The 21,686-nt window shown below is 45.8% G+C and overlaps 1 protein-coding gene across 3 annotated transcripts in view; it reads left to right on the top strand.

Annotated features, from left to right (window-relative positions):
* The window catches only part of GNB1 (G protein subunit beta 1), an 805,062-nt gene that overhangs the window by 279,818 nt on the left and 503,558 nt on the right, over positions 1 to 21,686 (top strand). For all 3 annotated transcript variants that reach the window (XM_069610167.1, XM_069610168.1, XM_069610166.1), the window contains exon 3: positions 5,303 to 5,341. In XM_069610167.1, the coding sequence (XP_069466268.1) occupies positions 5,303 to 5,341 (39 nt within the window). The remainder of the gene's footprint in view (positions 1 to 5,302; positions 5,342 to 21,686) is intronic.

The following is a 21,686-nucleotide window of genomic DNA, read 5'->3' as shown; positions in this document are numbered from 1 at the left end:
TCAATGTAGCTCTTCAGCTGAGTCATGCTAACACAGAACTCATTCATGTCAAGCTGTGGAAGGAGCTTGCTGAGTTTCAGGAATGTATTCCTCTCGACAAGCTCGACAAATTGAAGGGCGGCTTATCCAATGAGAGTTCTGGCGCAGGACCTGCTGGAAGCTGCGGCCCATCATGTTGACACTTCCGCTGAGGGCCTAATGTTTTAGTAGACCTCTCCAGCCAAGCGTGGCTGCATGCTACGAAGTTCTCTGAGGAGGTTCAGGACAAAGTACTTGATCTTCCCTTCGAAGATGAGGAACTATTCCACTCCTCCACTGATGAACTCCCCAAAACCAAGGCAAGCACGCAAACTGCAAAGTCATTGTCGGTCCTTGCCGAAACCCCTGCTAAGGCAGCTTGTACTCAGGTCGGGGTCTCAAACAAGGTCCTTCTCTGGTTTCAGATGGTTTTAGGACTGCCGTGCGTGCCGGGCAGATGCTCCCCACTGTGGCCCTCGCTGCAAGGAGGCCAGTTTTTCTCTTTGTCAACAGCTCTACGGGTGGTCTCCCTGCCGATAAAACATCTAAATGTTTTTCATTGGTCGCACGACACTCCGTGGGAGGACGAATTTCATCTCATCTGGAGGCATGGCAGACTATCACAGAAGACCAATGGGTTTTCAGCCACCCAGATGAGCTTTCGCTTGACCCCCCCCCCAGAAACTTCTAGACCTGAGCAGTGGAGCCTGCTTCCTTGCGTGAGCAAGGGGTGGGCTATTACCTCAGTCTGTTTACAGTGCCCAAACTCAACCAGGCTGGACTGCACACTGTTTGACCTCCAATTTCAATCTCTACCCAAAGAGAAAGTAAAGATGATTACGCCAAGCCAGGTAAAGTCCTCTCTCAGGAAGAGCGATTGGCTCAGTGTGGTAGACCTTCAGGATGCCCGCATCAAAAATACCTGCCGTTCTCCGTGGGATCGGAACACTTCGAGTGCTACCCTTTGGTTTCAGCTCGGCAGCACGTGTCTTTGCGAAGATGGCAGTCATTGCAGCATTCCTCAGACTGCAGGGCGTTCATGTATATCCATACTTGGATGATTGGCTCCTGCACAGTCCTTGCCCACAACCTGCAACGGCCAATCTGCTCTCCTTCAGTGCCTGTTCCGTCTTGGGCTGTCTGTGAACTGGTGGATATTGCCTGATGGTTGCTCACGATCGGATCTTTCTGGGTTTCTGCTGGGATATTGTTGGTACCAGAGTGTTCCAGACAGAGGACTGGATTGCAGACCTTTATAGCACATGCTGGCTCTTCCTGCAATCCTCCAACATGTCGCCCTGGTGGTTCCAGAGACACCTGCCCCCCCCTGGCCTCTTGCCCGTTAGCTCTACCGCTTCCACGTCAGAGCTGCTGGTCCTATGGTACGGATCCGGACTCCAAGATGATTCAGTTCCCATCCTGCACGACAGTGGATCTTCAATGGTGGTTGTCCGCCAACAACCTTTCAGTGGGGACCTACTTCCAGGTGCCTTGCCCACAGGTAATGGTTACTACAGACTCCTCACTTCTGGGGTGGGGAGCGACACTACGACACTTTGAGGTGTATGATTTGTGGACGCCCCAAGCCAGGTTGTCCGATTTCAACCTAGAGCTCCTGGCCGTTTTTTTCTGGCGCTCAAGGCTTTTCAAATCTCTATCGGCAACATTGTGGTTAGAATTTGCACTGACAATGTAGTGTACATCAACAGTGGGGCACTAGGTCTCCTCCTCTGGTGAACCTAGCTATCCAAATGTGGAATTGGGCTGGTCTATTATAACCTTGGCTCAGGGGTACATTTTTGGCTGCTGGACATCCTTCATTGGTTATCCTCTTCCTTCCCCTGTTTGTCCTCATTTGCTGAAAATTGCAAGGTGGGACTTTCTCTGGGCTGTTTACTGACTTTCCTCTTTTAAAGCCTGGGGCACCCGCCCTTGTGTTGGAAGCTTCTGTCATCCAGAAGGGTATTGAGAGACCAATAACCTGCCTATGGGGATTTGGGCAATCCTGGACCATTTTCGCTGGCGTCCTGCCCCTCTTTGTCCTTAGTTGCTAGAAGCTACTTGGCAGGGTTTTGTCCTCTTGGATCCATCTTCGCCATTTCTTGCACTTCTGGTTGGTGGGTAAGAGGGGGTGCCACACCAAGGAATAACTCATTTTTTTTATAGTGCTGGCTGGGTTGTCCATCAAAGAATAGTCCCTGGGTGGCCTGATAAAATAAATTGCACCTGTAAAATAGCAGGATGTTTTGCTCTACCTGATCCAGATTTTCGGTAAACTCTGCTGTGAGCACTTAACCCACCGATCCAGGACAAAGTTACTTGATATTTAACCACGGGGGGGGGGGTCCCCTTGGTTGAAGGTTTCTGAAGGCACCTTCTCCATGTTGCAATGGACTTGCATACATTGTCCAGAGTCTTGCTGTGCTGGGTCTTCCTGGGACTCAAACCTGGCACTGGTGCTCGTCGAGAGGGTCTCCTCTGGTGTCCCCTCGGGTCAGTTTTGTCTTCTGTGTACCTGTCGGCTAAAACTAACGTTTGTTTTCCGTCCCTGCGTACATTCTCATTCATTCCTATGGGGACCTTGTGAACTTTTCTAAAACTCTCCTAAAGCGATTGGATCTATTTATCGATCTATAGACATTTTTCCGAAGTCCCTATTGGCTCCGTGGAGTTTTAGGCCAAAGACTAGAACTTTAGGAAGTACCTCTAATTTTGTGTTCTTAAAGCTTTTCATTACACTCCTGCTTATGAAAGAATCATGGCTGCAATGTAATGCACAGTATTACTGTACCTATTTGAGTGTAATGGGTTTGTGCTACAAGCTGAAGTGGTTTTTGACTTTTTGTTGCCTCTGACCTGGTGTTGTATAATATGTAACTCGTTCCTAACGTGTAAGTGTTATGTATAATGTGTGCGTTTGTGATACGAATACTGTGTCCTAGAGGTTTAGGAATTCCTGTGACTGTTTAGTGTTGGTACAAGATGACCTGCTCGCGACTACACTGTTTTTAATTGTCTTGGGTCCCCCATTTCTACCCACCACTTATATCTAATGTGTTTACTGCGAGAAATTGGACAACACAAGTAGTTTAGAAGTGGGTTTGGTCTTAACTGACCACAACTGTTATTATACATGCACTGTGTTGTGTGTTTTGCTGTTAGGTTAAACGTATAGTATTTATTTTACGTCAGATTGTATGCATACTTGTATAACTTTTTTTGTCTCCAATGTAGGGGTTTTTCTTTTGTTGACTACCAGCCCCCTTCCTCCTGGAGTTAGTCTTACTGGTCTACCACAGCTATAACCATGAGAGTTTGGCATTCCCTTTTGTTAGAAAGTGTTAAACCTTTAGGTTTGATGGTTACACAGCCATCACCAGCGTATCGTGCAGAAATCTCAAAACGCCAAGTATTGCCTTCAAACGCATATGCAACCCGAATTACAATATGAGCAGAGTGGGCAGGTTCAGTAATCCTATTACACCAGTACTTCGTTGTGGAAGTTGCCTGCTGGAGAGCCGAGGTGGTGGGGGAGCATGACAGATGGCCCATTGGAGGTGTGCCTGTGAATCCCTCTGGCGTACGTCCTGCTGGGGAATTTTTTGCTGGACAAGTAGTCATTGGAGGGGTTCCCGTTAGTAGAACAGGCCGCATCAACACAGGGGTAGCTGAACGAACATGCGCACCCCTCTGTGGCATTCAGATTGCCTTTTTATTGGGTCATACTCTGCTTTCTGCTGGAGCCCACTTAGATCAGCTACTTATTTTCTTTTTGCAAGTGATGCCTGACATGAGGCTGAGAAGACGAGTGTTAACGCCCATAAAATCGCAAGACTAGTTTACAATAAGAACTCGTGTGCAAATGAGGCATCCATCTTGGAATATTACTTTAGGTTCAACAGTTAATCCAATTTTATTTTTGCAACAAATGGCAGAATTGGCTGTTACACATGCATGGCTGCATGTATGCATGTATGTGGTGAATGGTATCTGCTGGATATATAATTGATGCCTTTTGTCCTAGCTTGTTCAGATAAAACTTGAAAACGTAAGGGACCTATTCCCTCTTCCCTTGGCGTGGTTCAGGTGGAGACTTACTGGGAGTAGCACGGGAATGCATGATTTCACCATCCACATTGAATGAATAGATACATGGTTTAAGACCCTTTCAAGATGTGTCCCTCGATATGGCATTTGCTGCTACTCAGCCTCCCAAGCAAATGCTTTTGCCTCACAATAAGTGCAAACTTTCCACCTCGAAATGGGAGCTAAATGTGGGATCTGGTTTAGCACGGATATTCTAAGTTGTCTTAAAGCTGGCTTAACTCTGGAGGGATGAATTCCAAATGCATTACCACGATAAGTTGCTTTGTGTAACTAACCTGATGCACTGTGAGGCTCTTCTACTGGTAGTCTTAAATCCCACCGTTAGCCAATTGAGCAGCTTTTCACTCTAACCTATAGGTGCAACTGTCCAGGACGAACAGCTGGGTTTGACTGGTGGAAAATGCATGTGTGGAATGTGGTCAGCTGTCCCATAAGAGAACCTTGTTTCCTTTGCTGTTCTTTGTGTGTTGCTTGTGGCACATATATGTGGAAGATAGGACTTGGAGCTGATGGCAGGGTCTCCTAGGTCAATGATTCATATTTTCTTGTTCAGTTTGTAATTCTCAATTTGCTAAAGTGGTGACACACAAGCCCCTTGTCAGTGCTTCTTGCAGAGTTTTTTGGCTTTAAATCATATTACACAGCTGCATGTGGTGATTGCAACTCCTCACATAGACAAATGTCACCCCGAGGGAACCGGCTGATGAAGCAAAATGGCACTGAGGGGATTTTAAGAGGAGCACAATATATCTGCCTCAATGCCATCTTAATTTTCGTTGACACTTTTCCCTGTTGCGCTCTTCGTGTTCCTCATGTCTTCCACTCATTGGCATATCAGGTTTTTGCTTTAGTTATGCCGCAGTGGACGCCTAATCCAGGGTCTTTGTAAAATGATCAGCAGGAACAGCACATCTGTAATTGCATACTGTATATTCCTAGCAGAACAGTAGGTGGGGGGCACGGAGAACTCTTGAATGAGCTGATCCAATCTAATCTGACGTCCCAGAGCTCGCGTACACTAACCGTTTTCACACCCCTTCAGATTTTCTGAAACCAACAAGGCTTGTTTTTGAACTCTGCTGCCCTTAATAATTAAAAGTTTAAGTTAATGAGACATTATTTCATTAATGCGGTTTTGATATGAAGTGCACGTCCCTAACTCTCGCTTTTCTTTCAGGATGCCAGGAAAGTTTGTGCTGATGCCACTCTGGCACAGGTATGGAAACTCTATTTTCTTATCTATGAAAGTACTTTAACTACATTCCAGGAAGGACCACAATTTTCCTATCCAAGTGATAGTGCAATATTGTAATTAATTGGATGTTGTGTGTGCAGGTGTTAAAAAGTGAGTGGAAAGGATCAGAGCCAGACCTAAAGCCACAGATAAATGACATGACACGTTGTTGCCCCTTGTGGCCTGTACGAAAGCTTCCATTTAACCTGTTAAGTGGAAACAGCATATTTTTGTCCCGAATTACATGGGAAATCACGGAGCTCCAACCACTCCCGTTTACAGTGAATGATTTTTCAGCTCCTTAGATTCGCATGATTTGCATAGTCTTCCATCTAGTGTCTTGCCTAGAATGTTACACGTTTTATCCAACTTTGGTGTAGGTGTCTGTATTTGCTCCCATCAGTGCTCTGCCATGACCAGATTGCTTATTTATTAATATATGTATTTCCACTGTCTGTTTCAGAGAGGAGGAACCAAAGACTTTAAGGCTTTTGACACAGTAATCCCCACTTTTTGGTGACTGGGCTACAGCATACATCATATGAACATATTTTTGATAATTTAAATGTTTACATGTACTGGCCGAACGTTTTGTCGATCCTCTAATTGCATGTTTACGTTTCTAGATAGCGATGGGGTTTGCAACTCATGTTGTTGGGGGACTAAGACCGCAAATGCGAAATATGTAGAAAGTTTATATCAATGTGTGATAATAGCGCTGCCACCTGTGCAGTCGAGGCTGCTGGATCCAAATCTGTGTCTTCACAACTCGCCGAGGTGGATGGAGAAGTTAAAGGCTGAAATGGCGTTGGAGCCACCAGAAGTAGCCCGACTTTTTCTCCCAAGGTCTGGGTAATGGATACCCTTTCTGTGAAGCCACAGGTCTCACTGGAGGTGTTGCACGCAGTTCTTGTACCAGTACACTCCACACAAAACTCTAAGTCTGTAATGACACAAGTTGTTGTAAGGTAACAAAGAGTGCAGGAAAAAAACAGTGTAGGCACAAAAACCAAGCCTTGGCAACGCCAGGATTTTGCTTTTGGGTAGGCAAGGGAATGCATCCCTAATACCCACTTTTTGGCTTGTCAAGGTTTTGTTTTTAACAGGATTTCTGTGTAAGGAACACATCTAAATCAAGTCACTGAAGTCGCACACAGTTGACATTTTCTTTCCACGAGTAGAACATTTGCAGCTGCAAATGAGACACTTTCCGCAGACTGCTTGGAAACACCACTGGCTAAAGTTTGATGTTACTGCTTGATGGCCCGACATCCCATGAGATGGTTTCGGAAGGGGCAGTTAGTGAGTGGGAATGGCCATAAAGATTAGCATGGCCAACAGGTGGGTAAATAACGAAACACCCACAAGCTCGCATGTCCTCTGCCACCTAGCTTTACTCCAAATCCATAGTTTCAGCTTAGGCGCTTGCTTAATAGCCAAAACTTTAAATGGAGTAATCTTAAATTCTGTGCCACAGATCCCAGAAGGCACTTAGGCTAAGAAAGCAGACGACTTTTTTATATAATAGAAGACGCGTCTGAGTACATTCTCAGACTAAACCTGATCAACTGATATATACTTTCAAGATGCACGGATAAATCTTAAATTGGCGGAGAACCCTGAAAGGAGAAGACGCTCTTCTGGTCGGTCCTAGGTCCTGGCAGTGCAAATGTGGTTGTGATTTCATCATTGGAAATCCACATCGAGGGGGAAACAATCTATATTTTTTAACCCACTGACACTCTTCCCAACATAATTTACGACTGGTACAATTATATAAACAAACTCCAGTCCTGAAATATTTAGTGCAAGTGGTGGATAATGACTTTAACAAATATTGCTTCCCGCACTGTTTATTTCCAGCGATGAAATCACTGGGTACTGACAGATTGCAACTACTGCTGCATATAACATCAGAATTGAGAATTCTCCCGCACTTCTGGTTCCATATGAAGATTTATAAAGCTGCTTCCAGAAGATCATGCACACGTGATCTCAAAAGAATGGCAAATAGCTTAAAACATGTTCCAGACAAGTTTGGATGTTGCAGAAACGGTGGATAGACAAGCTACCCGTGGTTTTAGCAAATAATGCTCGTGGTCGAGGGCAGCAGGTTTTTGTCCAGAGACTGAAGCCAAAATAATAGACATGCCATTGGAGTGGGAAACCTTGTTTGACTAACCAAGCTTTGGAAAGAATCAAAATCTTTGCACGATTACATTGCCGAAAGCCGTACCTCTGATGTAAGAAAACCACATGCGCAACATATAGATCAAAATGGTAAGTTTTTGGTTGACTATATCGAAAACAAAGTTACCTACATTTGAAGATGAGCACTTTTCATTATCAGTTAACGGTTCATGCATTTGGACAAGCAGCAGCAAGGGTATTTGCAAAGGTGCTATTGTGGTGGCAGTATCTATACCCAAAGCTGGTTGACTGGCTGATAAAGGATCGCACAGCCACTCAATATCGTACCTTAATGACAGCAATCCTAATATCTGGGGTTTGCAGTGAATGGGAGCCAATCCAGTCTAATTGCAAATAAGTGAGCATTCTTTGAGTAGGGCTTGAATCCAATCCAGCATTGGTTTTTCCTTTCAGAGTGGGTGGCATATACAGCCCTTTGTAGAAATTGTCCCCTTTACAAGAGGCCAGTGTTTGTCAGTGAAGAATGTTATAAACAGTAAGATATGATGGCATGTATCTACCCAATGGTAGACAATGAAGACCTGTGGAGGAATGTCTCCTCATACAATGATCGAGGTAAAGGGGGTGGGATGAGGTAGTTGTTGGTTGGAACACCAAAAGTTGTGCAGTCGCTCAATTGGTAGAACAAGGAGAACTGAACAAATGAAAAGACGGTTAGGGACATAAATTGCAGTCCCGAGCCCTCACTTGACATATACTTTCCACAGGCTTGAAGGAGATGACCTCAGTTTTTCACAACTGCATAGGGAGGCTGGACACAGTAACCACACCATGCACATCAGTCTTAGAAATAGCAGCAACCTACCAAGTACTTACTGTTGCCACACAATTTCGAGAAACCTTTTCTCATCAGGACACAGTAACAATGTATTATACAGCGATCAACACATCAAATATGACAACATATTTGACATGGTTTCTGGCTTAACATCTGTGGATTAGCGTATCTCTACAAGTACCAGGCTTTTCTTTAGTGGCCTTTATCAATCACATTGATATGGAGAGTAAAGGCTTGGTCTAGAAAATAACATTTCCTTGCAATTCTTATGGATAGCTTTCAAACTGCCAAAGGGCCATCAATAAAATTCTACTGGCGCAAGAGGGGCTACAATTGCCTTTTTTAGCCAATATTCCATCAATATCCTGTGCAAAGCCATAACCTGGACCTCGATGCATACCTTCACAACACTTTTGCATGTGCCCACAAATCAGCAGATTCACAAGTGGAGCAGGCAGTACTTGGTAATATATCTAACACTGACCCAGTCAAACATCCTCCGCAAGGAGGAAATGGCACGCTTTAAAATAGATTCACAAGCTGCAAAAGGAAAATATTATTTCTAACAGTATGCAGATTGCATCTGATTTAATCACATGCACCGCATATATGTATACAGTAAAGATAAATGTGAAAGTTTATAAAAACCTACACTTAAATGTGTGACCTCTATGTGGATTGAAACAAGAACCTTTTTCACATCAAAAATGAAAACCTCCCCTTTAAATCTGTTTGGCTAGCCTTGCTGACCCCACACACCAACAACCCTTTTCTCCTCCTTGATGGTGATGGATGCTTTGCAGAATTGGTAGGTTCTTTTTTCTTTTTATTGCTTTTATGCCTCTATTCCAACTTTTGTTTCCTGGCCACACTACTCCCTTTTTTATTTTGTATTCATTAATTTATTTGGTTGGGTCTAACTTATTTCACGACATGTACTTCTGGCAGCAGATATTACATGGGGGCCAACTCAAACCCTGTTACTCAAGTGTTTAGTGCCCTAGCACTGCTGGACCTACTGCTTATCTTGTCACACGTGTTCACCATGGGTCTAGTGCAGGAAGCTTTACTGGGCCACCTCCCGAACACAAGACTTTGGGAAGATTTGTAAGCGTCCTGCTGAGCCATCTTTGAAGAAGTACCATTCTGTTTCCAAAGTCGCCCTGCTCTGGTGACTGCTTCCTGGGACAGCATGGCAGAAGGGACACTGGCATGTTGCAGCAAGCTTCTGCACATCCCGGCATCAGCCCAAGCTGCTTGTACTGATACATGTGTCGAAGGCCTAGAGTGGTCTGTCACCATATCCACAAGTTCAAGGGTGACTACGGTTTGTCTGGAACCTTAAACCAGGCTTTGTGTGCTGAGTCTTCCTTCCACCTGGTCTTGTGAAGTTGTTTTGCACTTAACTGTGCTTGTCAGGAGTGCCCTGTTGGATCTCGTGCACAGAGCTCCCTGCTGAGCAAGTGCCCCCCCCCCCCTTCCCTTCCTTGAAGTCAGTGGCCATCTGTGCTCCTAAAACTGCATTCCTCAAGTTAAGTGCACCAGGGCGTTACCAAAATAGCAGCCAGACACTGGGTTAAGCACAAGAACTCAGTCTCTGAAACACACACAGCTGAGGCTTTTTCTGAAAAGTCTTCCCTCGCGGCTCTCATTATTCTGAGGCCACCTCAAGTAGCTCAGAGCCTCACCATATGGCCTGTATAGCTGTCAGCATGGATGCTTTTGCAAGAATTATTGGCCCCCTATAACCTTCTTGTTCTAGCCCCATACCTTCTTAGTTGAGTTACACAGTGCCCAGTCTGCTGCCACAGGTACTGGACTTGATATGCAGCTTCTGAATTGAAAACTCATCAGCTCAGCTCCGTCATCCCAACTGAGTTTAAACATTTTTTTGTATAGTTCACATCTTGTTCCTAATCGGCCAGCTTAATCTTTGCCTCAATAGCAGGTTATTCCTCCACCTATGCACCCACCTCGGGCTTCGCCTCACAATTCCTACCAGTCCTGCAGGTGATTCTTCAGAGCTTAGTGCACCAGTTCCTTTCTCCGGAGACTGGGGTTTTCTGTGATCTCTCAACAAGTGGACCACATTCTCTGGTTGTTCCTGACCCAGTGGAATTAGACCTTTACATGACTGGTGACAATCCACTCCGATACTGAAGTGGATGAGAATGCTCCCTTATCCCCTAAGGCCTTGCATTACTAGATGTAGGGATTGCAATAATTTTTAGGGCTTCATTTGCCATAAGTGGTTACGTCAACCTGATATTCTTTACGCAGCATCCCGATAAATCTAGCATTAAAATACAATAGGACGTCCTTACTGAACAAGAATGTGTGGAAGAATTCATTCAAGTTGGGCCCTCGGTAAGAAGGTAAAGCCAGATACTGTATGCTTCAGTCTGAAAAGACATGTTTGTCGTCCAATCCACAGCCAGATTCTTCTGTGGTGGCTGCTGCAACATTGTTCTCCAAATCTTCTTTGGGTCTTGAGACAATCATTATCCTTTGTCTAAGGATAAATCGCTGAATGCAAATGCCATGCTTGCTGCTGCCTACCAGCGGATATGGAATGAAATTGCAGTTTCAACAATTTCTCCCTCAAGTAAATGTGGCAGCTTTTTAGTCCTGCCATTCTGGGGCAAGTTTATTTTCCAAGAAATTATGGCGTCGTCCATGCATTGAGAACTATTGGTCTCAGCACAGATATGCGATGGTTGGCATGGTTTTAACCCCGCCACCCCCAATTCATAAGACTTAAAGTACAAAAGCCTTGGTTTTCCTCTTTGAGGGGACAGATTTATTCCATACTCGTCTGATGAACTAACGCAGAAAAAATAGCTTTAACAGAAAAATGGCATGCAGTGCTTGGACATCAAATTATTGAGCTGCTTTGCTTTTCTAAGAACCTTGTTAATCTGAAGGTGCTAGACGATGGGGGCCGGTGGAAATGGGAAGCATTAAGATCGAGGCATCCGCTATTAAAGATCATACGTCTTTGGCACCTGATGGCTAAATATATGGGCACAGATGAATTGAATGGCCGGAACCAAAGCCCACTATTACTGGTGATGTTTGGCACTGCTATTTTCTCCAGCATGAGGTCTGCCATGGATTCACATGCTCATGAATATTCCCACGTCAGGCTGGGAATCCTCGGTAAGAGTTGCACTTTCACTTTAGAACTGTATTTTGCCTCTAAACCAATCACTATTCTCTGGGTCATACTGCCCAATCCAATGACATCCTCTCCCTAAGCCCCTCCTCTGGCAGCCGTTTTGAGCGTTTTACTGCATGCTTCAGTTGGGAGTCTTCGAGTTTGCTCTCCGAGCTATTTGTATGTTTTTTCATGGTTTTCAACGGAAAAAGTTCTATTTCGAATGGATTGTGTCCTCCCACGTATTCCTCATCTTAGATATTCGTATCGTCCGCTTTGCTGCTTCGGCAAAAAATTCCACACCAGAGGGCGCTATGCTCGATATCATGGTGTCTGTCCCTCGAGGGCTGCCGTAGAGTGTCGACGTCATCCCTAGTATAAATGGCTCGAGCCGCGCCCGCTGGCTTCAGTTCCATTTCCCCAAAAGCTTTCGCTTTGTGTATGTGAAAATGGCACTTCAATCTTTCAAGATGTCGTCTTGATCTAATCCTTCTACTCCTAAAATTGGCTTAAAAAAATGCCAGAATTCCGGGAAGAAAATGTCCATAACTGATCCCATCGAGTTTGCCTCTTTTGCCTGGGGCACGACCATCAAGTTGACGACTGCGATTCCTGTAAAGCTATGACTGGTAAACCTCTCAGGGAACAACTAGGTAAATTGGTGGCGGGGGAGGAATTTTCGAAGGCCTCTTCAAAGAAAAATAAAGGCTCTGCAGAGTCTGGGGAAGAGTCCCGGCTTAAGCCAATGAAGTCCAGATCGAGGAGTCGGTCAAGAAAATGTTTTTCGAAGAGGCGTCATCGATCTTCTGTACCTTCTAATACAGGGGTTATCACTTGTCCATCTAAGCATGATTCCCCTAGAAAATGGGAGGCTTTTAGAGCCTCAATAATGCAAATCTTTGAGAAAGCAGCCCGACCCCCTCAAAGATATCGCGTGAAGACCATGCCCCAGCTCATTCTAAGGATGACAGATGAAGGTCAGACTAGATGCTCAAAATCCAGCAAGAAATAGTCGAGGGTGTCAAGAGAAACCTCTCGGATACCTCATAAAAAGAGCAAGACAGGCCAGTCGGTGCATAAACCGAAGGCGACACCAGACGAAATGGCGTCAGGTTCCAAACCGTCATCGAAACCTGCGCCAAAGGTTTCCTCAATGCCTTTGTCGACGACTTACTTGACACCAGTGTCGAAGGCTCATTCGGCGCCTTCCTCGACGACGCCTCGATCTACAGCACCTTCGACTTTATCAAAGCCAACTTCGACGCCTTTGTCGAGGACAACATTCATCCCGGCACCATTATCGACGCCATTGGCAAAACCAAAGGTCAATGCTCTCTCAAACCACGGGTAACAATATTCCCCCTGTTCCAAGAAAAGCCTTTCAAGTCTATGGCCTCTAAGAGGAAGAACAATCCTCGGAGATGGAGACTTCCCCTTTTGGGGTGAGATATGGTACAAAGGATATTCCTGAGGAACTAATTGACCCTCAGTCCAAAATGTCCGACCTCTGACTGTCACCAAACAGCTAGTGATATAGACACATCACCTGAATTGGAATTCGACCCAGCTGATCATGCTGACTCCGCATATAGAAATATTATGAATAGGGTGGTGTTCATGGGGTGTAACAAATTCACCCACCTACGAACAAGATGACATGACGGACATTCTCAGTCAAGGTCCTCAAAAGGATGTTATTCCTTTTCACACAGCATTTCAGAGGAAGGTTATGGCCGCATGGGAAACCCCAGATTATGGACCGGCGGTAAACAAATTCTGCCAGAAAATAGACCCTCATCCTCTGACCCTGCCTATTTAACTAAGCATCCTACACCTGAAAGCTTAGTGGTCCAAGCAGCTCCATTCACCAGACAATCTGCATACCCCTCTACTCCCCCAGACAGGGATAAGAGAATTGATGCCTGGTCTCTCGATATTTTCTTCGAGCAGTATGGCTTTAAAATCAACAAATGTGGCTTGCACCCCTGCAGGGTTCACATACACTCTGTGGAATTGTATTAGTGCGGCAGCTGAACACATTCCTGAGAGCGAGGAACGAGACTGCTTCCTTGCGATTATAAAAGATGGAAAGGAGGCTATGGGTGAATGCCTCCAGTCAGGACTGGACACTGCTGATGGCAACAGCACGCACATTGCTTCTAGCACAGTGCTACGCAGATTTGCGTGGCTGAGAAAGTCGGGCTTTGCACCGGATGGGCAGGCCAGACTTCGCAATATGCCATTTGACAGCTTGAGGCGGATTAAAGTCACTTAGTGCCTCCATACATCAACCTCAGCAACACTCCTACTCAGGCTCCTCTTCCTGGAGGGGTTGTCCTTTTCATTTTTATTCCTCATTTGGAACGGGAAGAGGCTAGGCTAGTCAAAGAGGACAAAGAGAAATTCCTCGTGGTGGACGAGGAAATGGTGCTAGATGAGCCCCAGCAGTGGCAACTGTCCCCTCTGCTGCTGCAGCCCCCTCTAAGCCCCTCTATGCCCCCCTGAGGTCTTGACCCACAAGACCCCCCCGTGGGAGGCAGGATATCTCCGCATCTGAACGAATGGCGGGGCATTACTTCAGATGCTTGGGCACTGGAAACAGTGGCACAAGGTTACTGCCTTCCTTTTCAGAAAGGCCTCAGGACGATCCTCTGGGATGCAACTGTCAAAATTCCAGATCCGCTCCTGTTGCAGGAAATGTTAACCCTGCTAGAGAAAGGTGCAATAGAACATGTACCTGTAGCGGAGAGGAACAAGGGTTTGTATTCCCCATACTTTCTTATCCCAAAGGATGGAGGATTGAGACCCATCTTCGACTTGAGAGACTTGAACAAGTTCCTCAGGAAGGACAAGTTCAAGATGGTAACCCTTTCCATCTCAAGCAGAAGTACCTGAGATTTGCGGTTGGCAGTTCCTTATCAGTTTCGAGTTCTGCCATTCGGGCTGACCTCCACCCGAGGATTTTCACCAAGCTGATGGTGGTAGTGGCAGCGAGTGATCTGAAAAGGCCCAACAATAAGACATCCATACACAGGACAAAAAAATAGTTTGCAACATTACATGACTTCTGAGAACAAGTGTGTGATATATGTACTAATTTGCCCATGCGGCAAGTACTATGTTAGTCAAACATTGAGACAAGTGCAAGACCGTATATCTGAACACAAGTCCAACATTAGAACTGGAAACATAAAATCACCAGTCGCAAGACACTTTCGAGATCACCCTCGTACAATTTCACAACTAAAGTTTGTGGTCTTTGAGACGATTACACGACCAGCGAGAGGGGTAACTTGCAGCAAATACTGTCTCGCAAAGAGATGTTTTGGATACATAAGTTGGATGCCCTAGAGCCTAGAGGCATGAATGAAGAGTATTATTTGAGTATGTTTTTGTAAAAAACATGTACAGACTTGAACAATTGAAACTAGTATAACATTGTGGCTAGGACATGGAAATTTGGAATTCTGCGAAATTTTATAATGTTGATATATGTATCGTAACAATAGTAAGAATCTAATCATGATAACCGGAAATATGTTATGGTTGTGGAATAATGGTAAGAGGATCTGAATCTAATTTACAACATTTTACTTGAATCTACATAGACGTACTACGATTCCCAGAATTCTATGTGGTCATGGGATTAATATTACATGAATACTCAAGGTAATACTTGCTAGTGAACTGCCTCTCGTTTGTTAGAATTGGGAAAGTACTACTGATGGCGAATGTGCTGAGAAGTAGAGACCCATTCATTCTGCATGATTAATTCATTACACAGACACATAGTATCACTTCTTCAGTAATCCGAACACTTCACTTGAACTTGCATAGAGGCACTAAGATTCCCAAAATTCCATGTGGTCAGGTGATTATTATCACATGACTATTTACGGAACTACGCATTAGTGAATTGCTTTTCGCTCGCTAGAATTGGGAAAGACGTACTGACGGCGAATGTATTGAGAAGCAGAGGTAAGACCCACTTATTCTGCGTGCATAACCTACAAAGGAACTAGACGTTGTTAAAACATTGACACACAACATTATTTATTTAGAAATTCGAATATTAATGGCGATTGACTCCCGAGTCCGAATTGAATGGTGCCATACATAAAGAAAGAACAAACGCTGGTACAAGCAGAACGTTAACATCGTGAAATAGCACGCACTCCAGATTAGGTGAGTGCATTATACCGATAAATAGTTGAAACACACACATTGTAAAATATATACTGTTCGGTAATCTAAAGTGATCGATACACACATCTAAAACATAGATATACTTACCTTTTATAGGGTGCGACTGTCCGAATGATTAGGAGTCTGCATACCTGAGACCCTCTAGTATATGCCGCAATATCATACAGGTATGAATAATTTAAACGCTTTACTTGATTAACACCAGAACCTTCTTGACCGATTAAATCACTAATACATATCAATTTTCACAGAATCTCTGAACTGTGCCACAAGATTCCATAATCCCACAACTGAATGATCTTTTGAAGATATACAAGATAATACAGTTGAAAAAATTGTTTGGATAAGATTTGGAAAAAGCACCTATTTGAACTGACAAAACTTTTGTTTAAAGAATTTCTGTTGAAAATGTTTGTCTAAAATATTGTTAATTGCTCCTGAAGAAGAGGTTCACTCTCGAAACTTGTAGAGCTCCAGATTAGTTTAAATTGAGATTGAGTGGCTTGAACTCCTATTTTTAGTTTCGCCTACAAGATTAAAAATCATTTTGATTGAATGTATCCTTGAGTATGTTTAGAAAATCACTAACTATGGTCACAATTTTATTGTGACATGAAAAACATTTTTGTTTTGAAATAGTTGCTATAATAGAAATCTTTCATTTTGTGACATACTATGATCTACTTATTTAAATTATCAAAACATTGTTTGGAATTCATTTCCAATACCATATGGTGTGCAGGGGACGGGAGTTTCTATTATCAATAGGAACTTTGTTTTTTTCTATGGTAGTGGCAGGGAGTCTCGGGAGAGGGGATTCATGTCTACCCTTACCTGGACGATTGGTTAATCAGAGCACGTTCACCCGAACAGGCCCAGGAACATCTGAGAATGACTTGCCACTTCTTACAGACTGGGCTTCTCCCTCAATTACAAGAAGTCAAATGATACCATTCCAAAGACTCCAGTTCAACGGAGCAGTCCTGGATACTTCCTCAGGGAAAGCCTCACCTCCCGAGGTGAGAGCTTATCACATTTTATAGACGGTAACAAAGTTCCAGAATGCCCAGCATCTGCCGGCCTTCGATTTTCTAGGTTTGCTCGCCTCATGGCATCCTGCATTTTTCTGATGCCAGTGGTCAGATTGAGAATGAGATCCCTTCAATGGGCCCTCAGGAGTCGATGGTTCCAATTTTCGGGGAATGTTGGATCTTTTCCAAGTCCTGGCCAGGGTGGCACAAGATCTTCCATGGTGGGCTTGCAAGGACAATATTCTCAAGGGAGAATCTTTTTGGCAACCATGTCCGGAGATAACGGTAGTGACGGACGCCTCACTCGCAGGGTGGGGAGCTCACACCAACGATCCGACTATCAGCGGTCGTTAGCCATCGGAGTCCAAACTACACATTAATCTTTTGGTGCTGAGGGCAATCAGACTAGCTCTGAAGGCCTTTCTGCCCTCTGTACAGCAAAAGAATGTCCTGATAATGACGGACAGCACAGTGGCCATGTACTACCGCAACGAGAGGTGGTGTAGGGTCACTACCACAGTGCAGAGGCAATGCAGATCTGGTTCTGGGCAATACAAGAAGGAATCTGTCAGCAATTCACCTAGCTGGAGAGAAGAACACGGCGGCGGACGCTCTGAGCAGGCAGATCACAGTATCCCACGAGTGGGAACTAGATCAGGAAGTCCTTCAAGAGATCTTCGCCCTTTCAGGAACCCCACAAGTAGATCTGTTCACGACTAGTGTCAACAGGAAGTACAAACTGTACTGCTCAAGGGAATTTCCTCCAAGAGGAGCTCTAGGGGACGCGTTCGTAGTGGACTGGGAATTTCCACTCCTATACATGTTTCCTCCAGTACCCGTGGTCCCTCATGTGAATAGGAGGTTGAGAAAGTTCGGGAATCTCATGATTTTAATTGCCCCGGATTGGGCAAGGAGGACGTGGTACCTGGACCTTCTGTACATGTCCATCTGCCCTCCAATATGTCTTCCACTAAGAGAGGATCTTGTCTTTCAAGAGGGAGGTCAGGTTCTCCATCCAGAGGTCAAGACACTCAGCTTTCAGGCATAGTTTCTGAGAAGCTGAGGGACAAGGATTGGGACCTCCTGGCCGACGTAATGGAGATTTTGCTTTCGGCCACAAGGCCAGCAACTAAATCCTTGTACCACTGTTGCAACAAGTTCAGTTACTGGTGCAAGGATAAGAATGTGGATACATTCCTATGTGGTACACCTATGATACTTTCTTTCCTATTACATTTGGCCAATGGGGGGGGGCTGCAGATTGGTACAATAAAAGGATAACCTAGCTGCACCTTGGTGTCCTACTTCAAAATTCCATTGATAGTGAGATCCTTTAAAAGCTGCACAAATGTGTACCCTCCAGTCCATTTCAAGTCCCCGTTTGGGAATCTACATTTAGTAGTAAAATTCCTTGCATGCATCCTTTCAAGCCTTTGCATTCTTGTGCACTAAGGCTTCTCACTTTGAAGACAATCCTACTTCAGACCACAAGGTGAGTGAGTTAGTCTCTCTTGTAAGCCTCCTCACACCATCTTCCATAAAGACAGTTATACTTCAAGTCAAACCTTCATTTCTACCAAAAATAGTCTGACTTTCACTTGTCTCAAAAAATCCGAGCCATCTTTCTATTCTTCCCCCTCATACAAGTAAGGAAGAAGAGCTGCTCCACAGGCTGGACCCAAAAAGGGCACTCAGCTTTTACATTTCTAGACTGGAAAAATTTCGGCAGTGTGACCAACTTTCCATTGGATATAACGGCCACAAATTGGGCCTGGCAGTAACTAAACAGACCTTATCCAGATGGATGACTTTAGCAATTGGAGAATGTTACAGGCTGGCAGGTAAAGAACGTCCAGATGGGCTAAGGGCTCATTTTACTAGGGGCATGGCAACTTCGAAGGCTCTTCAGAGGAGTGTCCCGGTGCAAGATATTTGTGCAGCGGCCACCTAGTCAAGGCAGACTTTTGTGAAACACTATTGTTTAGATTCCACCTCATCCTAAGGATGTCTTTTTGCTAAGGCCGTTCTACATATGGTCCTTGAGTAGAGTCAACTGGTACTCCCTCCTCCAAATCTTTCACTGCTTTGGGAATCTAAGATGAGAAATGCATGGGAGGACACAATCCATTCGAAGAACAAGTTACCAACTGTAACGTTCTATCGATTGGGTGTTCCTCCCACGTATTCCTCATCGACCCTCCCAACCTACCCAGCGGTACTGTTTACGTATTTTACACTCAATGTTCTTTGAGAGCTTACGGTCTTAGGGTACGCCTTATCAACTCCTCAGTTGAGGATATAAAAAAAACTGAAGCCAACTGGCACGGCTTGAGCCATTTATACTACGGATGACATTGACACTCTGCAGCAGCCCTCGAGGGACATCAACGCCATGACATCGAGCACAGCGCCCTCTGGGGTGGATTTTTTGTTTTTGTTTCCAAAACAGCAAAGCTGAGGATACGAATATCTAAAATGAGGAATACGTGGTAGGAACATCCAATCGAAAGAACGTTACAGTTGGTAAGTAACTTGCTCTTTTGTTTTAAAGGCTGTGTGCTCTTTTCTCCATCTTTCGACAGCGGGGATCTGTTGGCAAATTTCAGCACACCTCAAGAGCAAAGATCGTCAAAGATTGTAGAAGGTCCTTGGGCCTACTTCTCGTACTCCAACCATGATGGAGAAGAAGGTGGGAAGGACCCTCTTCAGGCCATGCACCAAATGCGGGCTATGGAACTTGTTTGTGGATGACACTGCCTCTGCACCTGGACCACATGGAGGTGGACTGCGAAATTTGCCTCGGGTTCTCTAAGAACACGAGGGACAGGCAAAGTAGACTGGCAGTGTGGCTCAACGCCAAGGCCTCTGACCCATGCTCCAAGCAGGGTCATGCCTCACCCAGGATCGGCCGGTCTGAGGAGCGGTCTTTTGTCCTTTGCGGGCGCCTCATCCGTGGGGGGCCCAAGATGAGGCCAAGCACTGCAATTCCAAGTCCACCAGGTTCGCTGCAGAAGCGGGTCCCAAGGAAGATGGGGTGCGATCGCCATCACCGTCCGCCTCCATTGCCAGCTGGCAATCAAGCTCCTCAGAAAGCTAGTCCATCTATCCTAGCTAAACTTTGTGAGAAATCCGAGAAGCCACGGACGGAGAATGCCTAAAAGCCCAAGCATGCCCAATCGGCACAGGCTAACACCTCGTTGGCGACTGCTACTACCACGACCGCTAAGGGCGCTGACCCTGTGAAGGTAGCCCCCGCAGCTCAGATGTCCCTTCCTCAAGGCTCGACACCGCTGCAGTGAATTTGGCAAAGTCTGCTGGCACACCTGAAGGGGGGAAACTGGCTCATGCCCCGGTTCAAGACCCTCAGGGTATGAAAATCAGAGGGGGCGAGGAGGCCCCGAAACAGCCCTCGCAGGCCGTGGCCCCAGCTATGGAGGTCTGGTCCACGGAACAACAAAGACCTGGAGTCCTTGTGCACGGTCCACAAGGATGTTGAAGCAGACGGTGATGGGGGCACAGGGCATAGTTTTCCTACTCACCCTTCCCAGCCGAGGGAAATTTCTTTGGATATTCTGTCGGCCCTGCACATCTTGGTGTCTGATCTAGATCAGGAGGCCTCTGTCCCCTGTACCTGGGGTACCACGACCAGCCTCTAGCAAAGAGGAAGTGTCATCTGACGCCAACATTTCATCCTCCGCCACTACGTCTGGTCCCTTCTCCCCCAGCAGACCCAGACACTGGTACAGGGACGGATATGACGACTAGATTGTTGCAGTGAACGGCAAATCTCCACATTTGGATGTGCCATATAGGGGGTCTCCACTGGATGGGGTGGGATTGTTCCACTCCATGATCTGAAGAGCCTCTGAGCTATTCCAGCTAGTGCCCGAGGAAACCAAGAAGGTAGGGTTTTTTTACCAGAGGTGCAAGACCAAGAGGAAGACTACCATGGCGGATGATGTTTGGGAACAGGGCCTGGCCCTCCTGAAGAACCCTTGCACGGCTCCAGCCAAATGGGATAGGCTGGAGAAGAAATGTTGGATACCGGACTCCACACCCAAGAGCCTGAGGTCACAGCCATCGCCAGATACGGCGGTCCCAAGGAAACGGCCGGCCAACCCGCCCTCCGTCCCCCCCCCCAGTCAGCGAGGGGGAAGGGGATGAACGCCATGGGTAAGAAGTTGATTTGCACTGTAGTGTCCACTATCAAGGCGGTCAACGCTCTGGTGATCCTAGCCAGGTACAATGAGTTGTAGTACAAGCTGGGGCCTATTCTGGGGTTCAAGAAGATGGTGTCAATTGCTCTCTTCCAGGAAGGGGAGGTAGCGTCTGATCACGCCATCGGTGGCATTAGACGTCGCCGACACAGGGTTCTGACAAATGGGGAACATTGTCTTCCTTTGTTGCCAAGGCTGGATGAAGGCCACACATTCCGCCAGGAGGTCCAAGCGAAGGTGCTGGACATGCCCTTCGATGGAGATAACCTGTTTGGGAAAGTCGTTGACGAGTCCCTTCAGGCAATCAATGTGGATACAGAGATGGCCTGTTCTCTGGGAACTCTCCAGCAGCGCCGCTCATCTTTTCACTCCTCCATGGGAAAGTGGAGCAGGTCTTCAAAAGGCTTCTTCACATTGTATCAACGTTCCAGATCCACAACCCAGGAAGCTTATAGAGGCTGGTCTCAGCCTTACGGGAGCGGAGGACAGTCTAGCCTGCAGGGCGCCAGCGCCGAAGAAAGCTGAGACATCGGGGCCCCCACTCAAGTCAGAAAGACAGGGAGCTGGAGGCTCATCCTAGACCTACAACTTCTGACCAAATACCTCAGGTCCCAATAACACGTGCTCGGCCAACTGGAAAAAGGAGACTTCTTGACGTCGTTGGATCTGGAGGACACCTACTTCCATGTACACATTCAAAAGACACATCAAAAGTTTCTACATTTCG

The sequence above is a fragment of the Ambystoma mexicanum genome, chromosome 8, assembly GCF_040938575.1.
Source record: "Ambystoma mexicanum isolate Mex_15411 chromosome 8, UKY_AmexF1_1, whole genome shotgun sequence".
NCBI lineage: Eukaryota > Metazoa > Chordata > Amphibia > Caudata > Ambystomatidae > Ambystoma > Ambystoma mexicanum.
Note: the sequence above shows the minus strand (reverse complement) of the source record. Positions and strands in the feature narration are given on the sequence as shown.